Source organism: Tasmannia lanceolata, unplaced genomic scaffold (genome assembly GCF_043159265.1).
Source record: "Tasmannia lanceolata isolate RefF3 unplaced genomic scaffold, GAP_Taslan_0.1 ptg000018l, whole genome shotgun sequence".
Taxonomy (NCBI): domain Eukaryota; kingdom Viridiplantae; phylum Streptophyta; class Magnoliopsida; order Canellales; family Winteraceae; genus Tasmannia; species Tasmannia lanceolata.
This window is the reverse complement of record NW_027518695.1, coordinates 4,706,887-4,720,534: the sequence shown is the minus strand read 5'-3', so window position 1 is coordinate 4,720,534 and position 13,648 is coordinate 4,706,887. Positions and strand designations below refer to the sequence as shown.

The 13,648-nt window shown below is 37.8% G+C and overlaps 2 protein-coding genes across 4 annotated transcripts; one reads left to right on the top strand and one right to left on the bottom strand.

Annotated features, from left to right (window-relative positions):
• Positions 1 to 282: 282 nt before the first annotated feature.
• Positions 283 to 8,921, top strand: LOC143849944 (uncharacterized). 2 transcript variants are annotated; one of them, XM_077359254.1, is made up of 7 exons: positions 284 to 651; positions 6,115 to 6,396; positions 6,590 to 6,763; positions 6,852 to 6,958; positions 7,162 to 7,493; positions 7,868 to 8,511; positions 8,617 to 8,921. In XM_077359254.1, the coding sequence occupies exons 1-6, from the start codon at positions 520 to 522 to the stop codon at positions 8,509 to 8,511; spliced, it is 1,671 nt and encodes a 556-aa protein (XP_077215369.1). In that variant the 5' UTR covers positions 284 to 519; the 3' UTR covers positions 8,617 to 8,921. The 2 variants fall into 2 exon arrangements, with proteins under 2 accessions (XP_077215370.1, XP_077215369.1); XM_077359255.1 differs by having other exon boundaries at positions 283 to 651; positions 6,118 to 6,396; positions 7,868 to 8,868.
• A 133-nt stretch (positions 8,922 to 9,054) lies between these two features.
• LOC143849945 (protein HEADING DATE REPRESSOR 1-like) lies at positions 9,055 to 13,185 on the bottom strand. 2 transcript variants are annotated; one of them, XM_077359257.1, is made up of 4 exons: positions 12,976 to 13,185; positions 9,536 to 9,852; positions 9,249 to 9,463; positions 9,055 to 9,161 (listed from the first exon to the last, which is right to left on the bottom strand). In XM_077359257.1, exons 1-3 carry the CDS (start codon positions 13,076 to 13,078, stop codon positions 9,251 to 9,253), a joined length of 633 nt encoding a protein of 210 aa, XP_077215372.1. In that variant the 5' UTR covers positions 13,079 to 13,185; the 3' UTR covers positions 9,055 to 9,161; positions 9,249 to 9,250. The 2 variants fall into 2 exon arrangements, with proteins under 2 accessions (XP_077215372.1, XP_077215371.1); XM_077359256.1 differs by having other exon boundaries at positions 9,055 to 9,463.
• Between the last annotated feature and the right edge of the window lie 463 nt (positions 13,186 to 13,648).

Sequence of the window (13,648 nt, the reverse complement as noted above, 5' to 3'; positions counted from 1 at the left end):
TGTAGATAGATAGGGTTGTGCTGATATCGTTTCCCTTTTTAACTTTTTATTTTTATCTCAAGCACTGGTAGGAAAACGGGATTCCGTTTTAGGAAAAAGTAAGAGCTTCATATATTTGAGCCACGTCCACTAAAAGACAAATGGAGAGTTTATCTCTCTATAAATGCCCCTAGAACAAGAACTTTAGTGCCAAAAATCCTTTTTTTTTTTGCCACGTGCGAATCCAGCCGCAGACAGTCGTAGTCGCACGAGCGGCAGTCAAAATAGATTTCCGCGTAAACAAAAAAGAGGATTTTGTCTATTCAGAATCTCCGCGTCGTACGAGAAAGAATCGCTGGCACAGATTCTCTATATAGGGTTAGGGTTAGGGTTTCTTTCAATGTTTCCACCATTCAAGTGTTTATTTATTGGATCACTTAAACAGAGGGAGGAGGAGGTGCTGTAAGGTTTCTTCTTGAGTCTAAGGTTTTTCTAGGGTTCTTCGATTGCTTTTCTGTTTCTTCATTGCTGGGAATATTGATGGTTCAGCTCGTAAATTCCGGTAACTGTTGGCCGGATTCCGCATCTCTGAAGTTGGAGATCGAGGATCCGCTCGATGAAGCACACGGACCGCTCAACAAGAAATCCAAGCTCTCCTCGTCTTTCCAGCAGGTGAGATTTTACTATTTTCTAGTTCTGTGTTTTTGTTGTGAATTTCTTTGTTTCGGGATTCGTTAGGGTTTGGCAGAGTCTTCTTTTCTTTTTCTTTTTTTTTGTCTGTGTCTTTGATTTGTTGGGAGAAAGGAATTTTGGTTATGTAATTCAGAAGTATTGATCATTTTGTTCTCTTAGGCTTAGTGCTTGATGCTCATATCTGAAAAGCCTTGGTTCCCCTTCTCGCTTGTTCCGAGTTAGGGTTGGTTTTCATTCTTAATGTATCATCTTTTCTATTTCTAATAAATCGGTAGGGGTTCCGTTAAACCTCAGCTTACCCATCAAAAAAAAGAAAAAAAAGAAAGGAATTTTGGTGGGAGTTCTTTTATGGCTTTTTGTAGGGTTTTAAGATTTAAGGGTATAGCTTGTAATTTTCGTGCGGAGTTGGGGATGGTTTCTGCTCTGAATAATGGGTCAGATTTCTAATAGAATTCCTGAGCTTCTTTTGTTCATGTTACATATTAGACAACATTTCCTTTTATGATCTGGTTTATTTCCTCATGCATCTTTTGTGATTTGATTTTATTTCCTTTATGTTTTACTCTAAGTTACCTACAATGGAGAATTGTATGCTGCGTTCGGGAAGGATGAATCGCTCCTAAAAATGAATCTATTGATTCTCTCCCAATTGGTTGGATCGTATGTGTGATGATTTACTTTCACGGGCCACGGGCGAGGTCTCTGAATCTCTCCCAGGAGGCCCAGCTGTTTTATAAAGCAAATCGACTTCGATTCTTGAATAATCCACATCACTTCTGGTTCTATTGTAACAAAAGATTCTCTTTTCATGTAGAAAAGACCCGTATCAATAATTATGATCTTTTTTTTTTTGGAAAATGATCAATATTATGATCTTACCTATCGGCAATTAACTAATCAACTTTCTTATTTAGTAGGTAGTAACTATGGGATAGCTGCCATCTTTTCTTAAGATGGAGGGAGGAAAGTTAATTTGTATTTATTCTCATAATTGAAGGAATAAAGAAATGAATGCATTTTGGTTAAAATCTGGTTTACGAAGAGGACGCCCTTTCCCTCTCTTCTGTGGCTAACTCTCCGTTTGATAGGTGATGCAGGGAGCGTCAAGCAGCAACACAAGATGAAGATCACACAAGTAGCAACTAAATCAAATTGTGGGGATTTGAAAAATTCATTCCACGTTTTTGGAGAAAAACTCTAATATAACACGGGAAAAGGAGCCAAGCTCCTTTAACCACGTGAAAGAGCCAATGCTCTCTTCACAAGAGATGTTCCAAAAGTCTTCTTTATTCAAATATATCATTCTTTCCTCATGTCATTACATTATATACATAGCCAAAACCAAAAAAAGAAACCCCAAATACTACTTAAACCATTAGGGCCCGTTTGGATACCTCAGATTTTATATTTGGATTTGGAATTGAGTTTTCAGTACAAAATGAATAGATCTGCCAGCTCATGTTGAGGGAGACAGAGAGGGAAGGGGGTGATTCCTACTACAGGGAAGAGGTTAAAGAGCAAAGAGGGTGAAGGAAACTGGATTTCGAATTTCTTATTTCAGCAGCTTATTTGGAAATCTGATTTTTTTCACTGTCAGTCGCTGAATTGGAAATTCAAGGATTTGATCGGGATCCAAATGTCAACGCAAAAAGGGCTGCAAATGTGAGAATTCCAAATCAAAATCTCCTCGGCGTCCAAACGGGCCTTTAACCTCAGTCTTTCATCTATAGTAATACAAATAAAAGGTAGAAACCTTACTAAATGCTAAAATTGAAATCCCGTAATAATCATGCATCCTATCTATAAATTGGCCATTACTTTGTCAAATCATGTCCGAATCGCGTGATCTTGGGCTCGTTAGATAAGTAATCGAAAAACCTTTCTAAAGATACCAAAATCATGCCAAAAGATCAAGATTTGATACCTAAAACATATGCAACAAATTAAATGACGAAAATTAAAAATTAAAAACTTGTTCAACGTCGCCTATTCTGCATCATTCACCCTTGCTTGAAGAAAACTTGACCTCGAGTTTAGGCCAACGTGCTCCAAATCTAATTTTCGGTGTTTCACCAACCTTCTGTTCTTCCTTTCTTTTTTCATCTTTTTTTATCCCTTACATGACACCTAGCCATGAAAAGGGCTCTTGAAGGCACTCTCATATCCATGGATGTCTTCGTCATGGATGCGGGCTTCGAGTAGTGCTAACTATGTGAAAGTATCCACTTGTTGTTAGAGTCTCTGACGTTTGGTGCAGCGACTTGTTGATTTCACAATGAAGTATCCAGAAAGCACACTTCTTGTTTATTTCACTTGAAAATAGCAAGGAAGCATTCTTCTTGTTGATTTCTCAAATAAATAGGCAGGAAGTTGTGCTTTGATACCAATTGGTGCAAGGAGCGTCGAGCAGCAACATAAGATGAAGATCACACAAGCAGCAACTAAATCAAATCATGGGGATTTGAAAAATTCATACCATGATTTTGGAGAAAAACTCCAATATTACACGGGAAAAGGAGCCAACCCCCTTCAACCACGGGAAAGAGCCAATGCTCTCTTCAGAAGAGATGTTCCAAAATGGTTCTCTTCAGAAGAGATGTTCCAAAAATCTTCTTTATTCAAATCTATCCTTCTTTCCTCATGTCATTACATTATATAGATAGCCAAAACCGAAAAAAAAGAAACCCTAAATACTACCTATCCAAGTAATTAATCTTAATCTTTCATCTAAAATACTATAAATAAAAGCTAAAAACCTTACTAAATCCTAAAATAGAAATCCCGTAATAATCATGCATCCGCCCGTAACTTTGTCAAATCACGACCAAATCGCATGATCTTGGGCTTGTTAGATAAGTAATTGAAAAACTTTTCTAATGATACCAAAATCATGCCAAAAGATCAAGATTTAATGCCTAAAAAAGAGATTTGCTAGGAAAACAGGATCCCGTATTGTGAATAAAAATGGACGTCAACCATTAGAGCCACGTCCATTAAAAGACAAAGTAAGGGGGCTCAAATCCCCATAAAAGCAATAAATACACCTTGAAAAAGGTCAAATCAACAGTGATGTCACCCCGTTTTTATTTTTCAAACGGAATCCCGGATCCCGTTTTCAAAGTGTTTTCCCCTAAAAAATATGCAACAAATTAAATGAAGAAAATAGAAAATAAAAAACTTGTTCAACGCCTGCGTCATAGGACTAGAACCTACCAATTCACCATTTTGAAGAGGAAAATAATAGAAAAAGAAGATAAAAAGTCTAAATTCGACCAACGCCATAAACACTCCAAAACTGACCCCCTTACATGCCATACTATTGTTCAGTATCAAAAGATCTAAAATCTAAGCTAGGGAAACGTACATAAATATCGATGTTGGGAGACATATTTTTAGGATCCTCACATATTCCTACTACTTAACATGTTTCAGCGGTGCGAGTGCTTGTTGGCAAATAGCTATGTTGCATGGATTCTTTGCCCGCCTATGCCGAATCCGTGTCGACACGTCCCTACATGCGAATCAGACATGAATATATGGGACACACCCAGATTCTTGTTGTAGCTGTGTGCTGCACGAATCTTGTTTTTTTCGGACGAATCCGATTCATCATTGTCTCTTTTAAAATGTGAATCCTGTATATTTTCCCTTTAAACATGTTTTCTTGTTAACTTTTTTATATAAAAGCACAATGCGTATTCTTTTAATAAAAACCCTAGCGCCTCGACCCTCGAACATAACCCCCCCCCCCCCTTTAATACAAAACTCGCCCCTACTCTCTACCCTCAATTTTTTCATGAATATATAATATGCATATACATACACACACATATATATTTAAATTTTTAATTTTAAAAATTTTATTTTATTTAAAATTACCGAATCTGAATCTTACTTTTGGGGGGGTTTGCCGAATCCGACACCTCCGTGTCGGACCCCGACACGTGAATCCATGCAACACCGGCAAATATTGATCTCGATTGCGTGTATTGTTTGGCGTGAATATTTGCTTTTGGGAACAAATTGGAAATGTGAACCTTCTTACAAATTTTTTATTTATATTGTTCCAAAAATGCCTTTTTTTTCCATTTCCTCCCTTATACAGTTTATACCTAGATTATTTTTCATGTTTATATATTAGAGAAATTATGCAATAAATTTTCCAAATGGAAATAATTAAATGATTTAATGGAGCGCTGTCAGGATTCGAGCTCATATTTAGAATGGAAGAAGGCGAGTTTTGCGTGGATTAAGTCGGCCTCCTCCCATTGTTGGAAGTGATGGGTACCCGTGAACAGATATGCGACTCTCTGTGTGATGATGCATTCTCATCATTTCCAACAATGGGAGCTGCAGACCACAATTTTGATAGTTCCCGTGGCTATGATTTAGTAGACACTTTGAATTTATTGTTGAACACACGTGTCCTATCGTGTTTAACACTACACGCGTGTCCACATGTGTCGGCACTCCTTTGGACACTTTTAAATGTAATGCAAGAGTGTTAATATGGGCATGTGGACACGTTTTTGTACCTTGTCAAGTGTGCATTCTGTTTTATTATTGAATATTGTGTTTACCCCTTATTATTAAGTCTTCTTTTAGCTCTTTTTTAACTAATATTTGATGTTATATCACCTCCCCTAAACATAAAACCCTAAACAGACGTATTCTAATACGATATTCATTGTATCATATTGGTCTTCCTTTCTCGCTATTTATGGGAGACAGAAGAGAATTAGATTGAATTGATAAATGTGTTGTTATTTGATTATCTCATGTTTGTTTTGGAATATAGTTGATTAATTCTAAAATGTATTAGTTTATTAAATGAATACCATATTTATATTGTTACAAATTACGATAGTAATCAATAATTTTACGTGTACGTACATGTCACCATTTTTAGATTTTTAGATATTGCCATGTCAGAAAATTCATATCCATGTCAAAACTTGACACACGAATCCATATCAACAAATCATGATTATATATACTTTCTATTTTAGTTGTCTTTGTTTCTAAATTTTGGAGGTTTGTCGTGTCCAACACCTTTTTTTTTTTGTCGTGTCCAACACTCCGTGACAGTGTCGACACTTGACACTTGACACTTGTGTGTCTGTGTCCACAAATCATAGCCCCATGTACACTACCATTTTTCTATTCAAAGCAATTGTAATATTTGTGCTAGCAACTGGTATGTCTTTGATGAATCTATTCAAAGCAATTGTACACTACCATTTTTCTATTCAAAGCAATTGTAATATTTGTGCTAGCACCTGGTATGTCTTTGATGAATCTAATCAAAACTGTAAACAGGAATGGAATTATGAATCTACTCTCTGTAAACAGGAATAGAGTTATGAATCTAATCTGCTCTCATTTCTTTTCTTAGCTGTTACATTATTAATTTATTATCTCATTACTTTGTATTATTTACAGCAGTGGAGCACGGGGAGTAGCAATATTTCACCCCAGCCTGCAAATTATAATCCACTTGATGAACCTAGTCCATTGGGTTTACGTTTAAGGAAGAGCCCATCACTCCTGGATTTAATTCAAATGAGGCTTTCTCAAGGGAATGCTGCTATGATGGGAGTCGCGAGTGGAGAAAATATTGGCCTGGGAGAAAAGGATGTTAAATGCAGTAATCTTTTGGCTTCTTCTGACAAGTTGAAGGCTTCCAACTTCCCTGTTTCACTTTTAAGGATAGGGACTTGGGAGGTAATATGATTAGAATTTGAGTTGCTGGTTTGACTCCAGCAAGAATATGCAATGATTTGCATCTTATATTATATTGCATCGGTCGTTGATTCTTTAAATAAGTTCATTTGTATGTACAGTTGTTCTTTTTTTAGTTCATTGTCTTGCCATATTGTGATGTGAGTGCGATTAACTTTCGTCTCTTGGGCTACAGTGTATATCAAAGTATGAAGGTGATTTGGTGGCAAAGTGCTATTATGCAAAGCATAAGCTTGTGTGGGAAGTTCTTGATGGTGGTCTAAAGAGCAAGATCGAGATCCAGTGGGTAGATATCACAGCACTGAAGGCAATTTGTCCTGAAAATGAGCTTGGGATCTTAGACATAGTGGTTAGTTCAATTTTCTTATCATTCATAATAAAGTTGCTCTATTGGTATGGCCTGTTCTGACAAAGTTGTCTTCATGTTTACATTATAGTTAGCTAGACAGCCTCTTTTCTTCAGGGAGACCAACCCACAGCCTAGGAAACATACCTTATGGCAAGCAACTTCGGATTTTACTGGTGGACAAGCAAGCATACACAGGTAACTAAGTTCCACTCATGTTTGTTGGATTGCTTTAGAACTTAGCCATTCAAATTGTTGAATAGTGAAATGCCAATTATATTCCTACTCTTAATCTAGGAGGACTTACTGCTGAATTTAAACCAGAACATAGTACTCTTAGATATTGAAATACTAAATATGTTCTTGCATATAAGTCCTGACTTGGTGCTTGGTGTGTACAGGAGACATTTTCTACAGTGCCCACAAGGCCTGTTAAACAAGCATTTTGAAAAGCTTATCCAGTGTGATCCTCGGCTGAACCTGCTTAGCCAACTACGAGATATTGTGTTGGATTCACCATACTTTGAAGCAAGACGATCTGTATTTGAGGAACAAGATGAATCCAAATGCCATGAGTTGGATCATTTGAAAAGTGATTACGTATCCACCTTCTCAGGTTTTCAAGATGCAAAATCTCCATGTGCTGCGCAATCATCGTCCACCATGAATGAAATACAGGAACCTGTCATTAGCACACAGGACACAATGTCCAGGGGAACTCCACCAAGTTCAGGTATGTACAGGAACTTGACTTATCAGTTCATAGAAAAACATGAGAATGCAATACTTCAAAGAAGCAGTTATTCTAGTGCTGATTCAAAATGGTGCTTGAGCCGTGTTCCAATCCTCTTCTTTTTTTTATTAATTTATGTTCCACTGGAAACTGCCCAAAAAAAAAAAAAAAACGGAATACTTTTGAGAATGTAGAGCCATGAATACTATTATAGTAGTCCCCACATGCTGCTCGAACATCTTCCCTGCGTTTTCGTGATTTTATAGGATTTCAATTGAAATTTCCAACCGAAAACAAAATCGAAACTAAAATTTAAAACCTTGATTACTTCTGCCCTACTTTTAGACTGTTTCTAATGTCAGTTCCTGTCTCAGTAATGGACTCCCAAGCTAATGATCAAAATCAAAGCAGTGGAATGGAGGAGCTGAAGAAGCCGGGTCTTTGGGATCAGTTTAAAGTGCCTGCACTTCGGACATCCATGTCTGTGAACGATTTGGTGAGCCACATTGGACATTGCATTTCGGAGCAGATGACTACTGGCAATCCACTTTCCTCCGAGGAGCAATCAGCGGGCAAAGGCATGCTGGATGAGATAGCCCAATTCCTACTTAGTGATTCCCAGTTTTCTTCGGCCTCTGATGAACAGCCCATCATGTCACAATCCCTCATGTCAAGGGTCAACTCCCTCTGCTGTTTGCTTCAGAAAGATGCTGGCACAGTTCAAAACTCGCAGATAAATACTGAGGATGGCCTTGGAATCAAAGATAGTGCAAATGATCACCTTAATTCTACGTCTGAATTGGCGCATGGGGGGCATAAGGGCATGGGAGACATTCAGGCAACTGAGGGGGAGTTTAACGATCTCTCTGGGTGCAAGCAGCCTCCTGCCATGTCAAGAATAGACTCCATTGGGGATCTTCTTCTTCATCTCCCTAGCATAGCATCATTGCCTCGCATAGCATCATTGTCGCAGTCCTTTGTCAATGTCTCAGAAGATAATGATAACCAAACCAGATAGGTACCATCAACCTCTTTGGTCCGTATGCCTATCTAGAAATTTATATAAAAAACTTTTTTTTTGTTTCTATACTTCATGAATGGCATAATTGCTTGTGTGTTTCAGGTTCCAGAAATTTATTGATGACTGATCTAGATAAATTTCATCTAGAGAATTGGGGGTTGGGTATAGGAAATTTACTGAGCTTCTGTTAGCATGCCATTGTAAAATAGAAACTGTGTAAGCCATGTTCATAGTACCCTCAGCGTCTGTGAACTGGGGTTTAATTATTTTGGTTTTGGAATGTGTTCTTTTTCAGTTCTAGAACCAGAAAATATGGAGCTATAAATTGAACTGCAGGAAATTTGAATGAACAAAGCCCATTGCTCAAATGGCAAGCATATATCATTATGTGCAACAAATTACATCCATATTGTCCATTACACGAGCCATGTTCATAGTAGCCTCAGCGTCTGTGAACTGGGGTTTATTTTGGTTTTGGAATGTGTTCTTTTTCAGTCCTAGAACCAGAAAATATGGAGCTATAAACTGAACTGCAGGAAATTTGAATGACCAAAGCCCATTGCTTATGTGCAACGAATTACATCAATATTGTCTATAACACGAGCAGACTGCAGAGTAAATCGTCTGCAATTTATATCATACAACTCCTGCAAATACATATGAACAGTTAGAATTACTAACTTTTTACATTGATATACAACAGCATATCTAATAATTTACTAAAGAATTTTAACTATCAAGAATCATCTGAAGGGGTGGTATTCTCCACTCCTTCAGAATCTTGGTCCCGCAGCATATTCATCAGCATGGATATCTGCTTTTGAAGCATTGAATTCTCCCTCTCTGCATTGTTGCGTTTGCTCCGTTCTTGCAGAAGTTGAAGCTGCAGGTGTTCAAGGCACCTGGCGTCCTCTTCCAACTGTTCGTTAAGCCCATCGATCTCTCGGTCCTGTAAGCATAATCAAAGGAATTACTTAGTTTGGAATTATTATTATTTTAATCTTAAGGGCAGTGAAAAGACCTTTCTGTTCATTTCCTGGACGGCTATTCGCCTCATGCTCTCTACAACATCGACGTTGACAAGCTTGCGTTTCTTCCCAATTAGCCAACCTCGTGGGTATGTCATGGAGTCGAAGTCTGGTGGAGGAAGTACCATTTCAGCTGATGGTCGCTGCCTTTTCAAGTCCTTTGTCGATTCCAACGGCTCAAATAGTGCCTTCCGACGATCGGATAGAAGAGTTGATACATCATTTTGGGTCTCCATGACTGGAGGCTCCTCAGTTTTGTTGGGTGTTTTGAGGCTTTCCTCCATCACCCTGTCCAAACTCCTGCCATTGGCTGTGGAAAATACAGGGGCTATTTCTCAAGCAGGTAAAACCAAGGAACTGGTAACCAGATTCAATATAATCAATCCGTAACAAACGTCCTAAGCATCCTTTATATATTATTATGTTAAAACCTGAAGATGAATATTATGTTAAAATCTGAAGATTAAGAGGAAGATTAAAAAAAATTTAAAAAAAGACAATCACATCGGTTTAGGTACAAATCAAAATCAAAACTCTCTCCTCAAGGCAAATATCACCCTTATTCTGTTGATCTTTACATTAAGTAGACATTCAAGTACTCATACATTCTTTTGGAAATACACTGGCTATCCAAACTATTTGTTGCCCCACAAGCTTGATGATCTAAATCATTCTTCTACTCAAGGGTTCAAGTTTCAATTTTGATGTGGTTCAGTTATCACGGAAATAAAAATATGTTTGTCTTGGATGAAATATTTTGTAGAAATCCTATAAAATTACGAAAATGTATAGAAATGTGTGCAAACGATAGACGTTTAAGATGAAACAAGAAAATGATAGAATAAACACAAATATATACTAAAAATTACCGCGTAAAAATAAGACTCATGATGGTCTAGCATGCATGTCGAAAAATTCAGTACATACCACATCTCATATATAATTCATATAAATATTTAAATACAATGCATACACTACATTTCACATGCAATTCATTTAAATATAAATATGTAATACATATTTGTATAGTATACCAATAATAAACTTACAGATTCAGTTTCAGTATGCATTTTAGTGGGGATGGAGACAAACATTTCGATCGTTTCGTATCGGCTTCAATAAAAACTTTAAAAGTTTCGCATCGGCATCAATAAAAATTTAAAACCATGCATCTATTGAGTACTTGTATGCATCGTTATGCCAAAAAAAAACTCTCATCGAATCACCTTTACCCTCTGATTTGTGAGGACTTTTCCAATGATTGTCGACTGCCAACCTTTTATTTTTTTAAACGACCATTTAAAGAGATTAAGAGTTTTTATGGGTGGGATTTTTTGGGTCATGGACATACATTACAGAGCCCGACATGTGAATGGTTGTGATCATTAAACCAATGACATGTGAATGGTTGTGATCATTATAAAAGTGGCCGCCACTCTTGCTTACCGATGAATTTCTTAAAATGAAAATAAAATATTCTTTAAAGTAGATAGAGAAACAAAGACACCTGAAAGACGAATCAACTCCTCATTTGCAGGAATTTTAGGAAATGAAGGAGAAAAGAGCTCAAGAGGGTTGAGCGCCATAGAAAAAATCTTTCGCTAAAAAATAAATGCATAAAAATAAACTTATGCACCTAAACAAGCATCTAACAAATTACGATAGACGTAAATATTTGTTCTACCTAATTTTACTGCAAAAGAAACAAACCCGAAGGAGACATGTAAACTAACCAAATAACCATATAACTTCATCACTCACATAACCAAGCTCAACAACATGAAAACCAAGGAAATACGATAGTGATGTTTACATACCAAATTTGTTCCGTTGATAGAAATGACAGAAATTAACTTACATCGGTACCCTACAGAGTACAGACTACGAGAAATAACATAGTCTGCAGCATACCAAGATAATTAGATGTACACTCTATATACCGTTTGTTTCATAGAGCATATTTGGGGACTCATGCGAACAATTATACTGTTGCAGTCCCAAGTGGGGGCCTTTCTAGATATAGGACTAGGTGGGAGCCAACCTGGTATGAGACATTTAAAGGGCCTAGCCAAATGAATTCTATTAGTCCCCAGGCTTTTGACGTATTGGTTAGGTAACTAACATTTGGTACCATTTCAAAAAAAAAAAAAACAACGCTAACATTTGGTGTCGAAGCTTCCACTACGTCGGAAGGGGCGGCTTGTGGAGAGGACCATCTGGAAAGAGGGGTTACCAGGTAAAAAAAAGCCAAAGTAAAAGCCGTTAGAATGGAAGTTACAACAGAGTGAGCCGTCATATACGGCAAATGCAAAAGCATGGTGGAATGCTACTGTCCTAAGCAGCGGCATGCCTAGGTATGGAACTATGCAGTACCCAGCCTGGTATTGGACAGGTTTTTTAAGGGCCCAAAAGCATGGTGGAATGCTACTGTCCTAAGCAGCGGCCTGCCTGGGTATGGAACTATGCAGCACCCAGCCTGGTATTGGACAGGTTTTAAGGGCCTAGTCCAATGCATTCCATCTGCCTTGGAGCGTTTGACCTATTTGTTAGGAACCCAACATAAACCATCTTTTTTCCCCTAATGCCCTAAGCCACTGGTCTGGGAGTTTTTACGAACCCAAATCGGTTCGCAGCGGATTTGATCTTCTTAGAGGGAAAATCAGGCACTTGACCTGTTTCGAGGGAAGGGTCGGCCCTCCTTCGTACTCAAAAAACAATTTCTGGGATAAAATTCTTTATTAATTTGAAAAGGACATATTACATATCATGAATAGAAAATCAAATTTTACCATTTCCTCTAAAACTCCTACCCAAGCCAATCTAGATAACCCTATCCTAACCACAACTAGGGAGAAAATACCACAAAATATAAACTGATTTCTTAAGTGGGACCCATCTAGGCACCTAACAAAGTTCAATACCACCCAGATTATTCCCAAAATACCTCTAGGTAATACTGATTATTGTAATACTTATTCCCCAAGTGCCCCCCAGCTGTTAGATTTCGAGACTGCTATTGTATAGCAGGCAAACAATTATCCCATCTTTTTTCCTCATACAATCTTTCTTGGTAATCCTACATATATAATATCTATTTCCTCAACTGTTGGATTGCGAGCCTGCAACCGTATTTCTATACCAATTCTGCCACATGCAATTCAAGCCCATTTCACCACCTTAAAAAGTTAAAACCCCATTTTAGGGTTTCATTTCAGAAACATCTGAATACCCCACTGTAACAGGTTTTATTTTTTTATTTTTAATACCCACCAGTTTATCAATTTTTCTTTTTAAGTCCCGTGAAAAATTGAGGGAAGTAATTACAGAAAAAATAAAATAAGGCAAACAGTGAGACCTGCCGGGTAAGTTTAGACTGCCAAACCAAAAGAAAGAAGAAAAATCAAGAGAGAGAGAGAGAGAGAGAGAGAATTACCAGTTCTTTTTCGGGAATTCCAAAAGACCCGTGTAGGAGAGGTGGAAGAGAAGCCTTGTAGAAGCCCCTGCTCTTCTCTTTCATCTGAATTTGGCTCTTCCATCGGAAAAAAAAAAAAAAGCTCGATCCCACCTCTCAAACAAAACAAAGCTTTTCTCTCTCTCTCTTCGTTCTTTACAATGATATCATCGTCTTTGTGTGTTTTGTTTGGCGGAAAAAACATCATTTTTTTCTTTTACTTACCGGTGGGTCCAACTTTCTTAAGACTACATTGTCTGGAACGAAAACGATCCTGGCACTGTTCACACGTGGCATACGTGCGTGGTGATCGTGACCGTTCCTATGATGGACCATCACAGAGAGACCCATGTAGGTCCAGGTCCAGCACTGAAGACATCTCTAAATTTAAAGATTATGTAGTGTAAAAATCGACTGATTAGACACATCTGGAGGTCCCAAAAATCATTTCCATAGGTTGATCCTAACCACCCTCTGATCTGAACTTCGATCTGAAGGTTAGAGAGTTCATCATAACCCTCTATAGATCGGAGGGTTAGGATCGACCTATGGAAATAATTTTTGGGGCACCACCTATTTAAGATGTGAACCATCTAATGGACGGTTTGGATCATCCTAGTATGGTGCGGGCCATACCTTACTTTTAAAGTGAGGA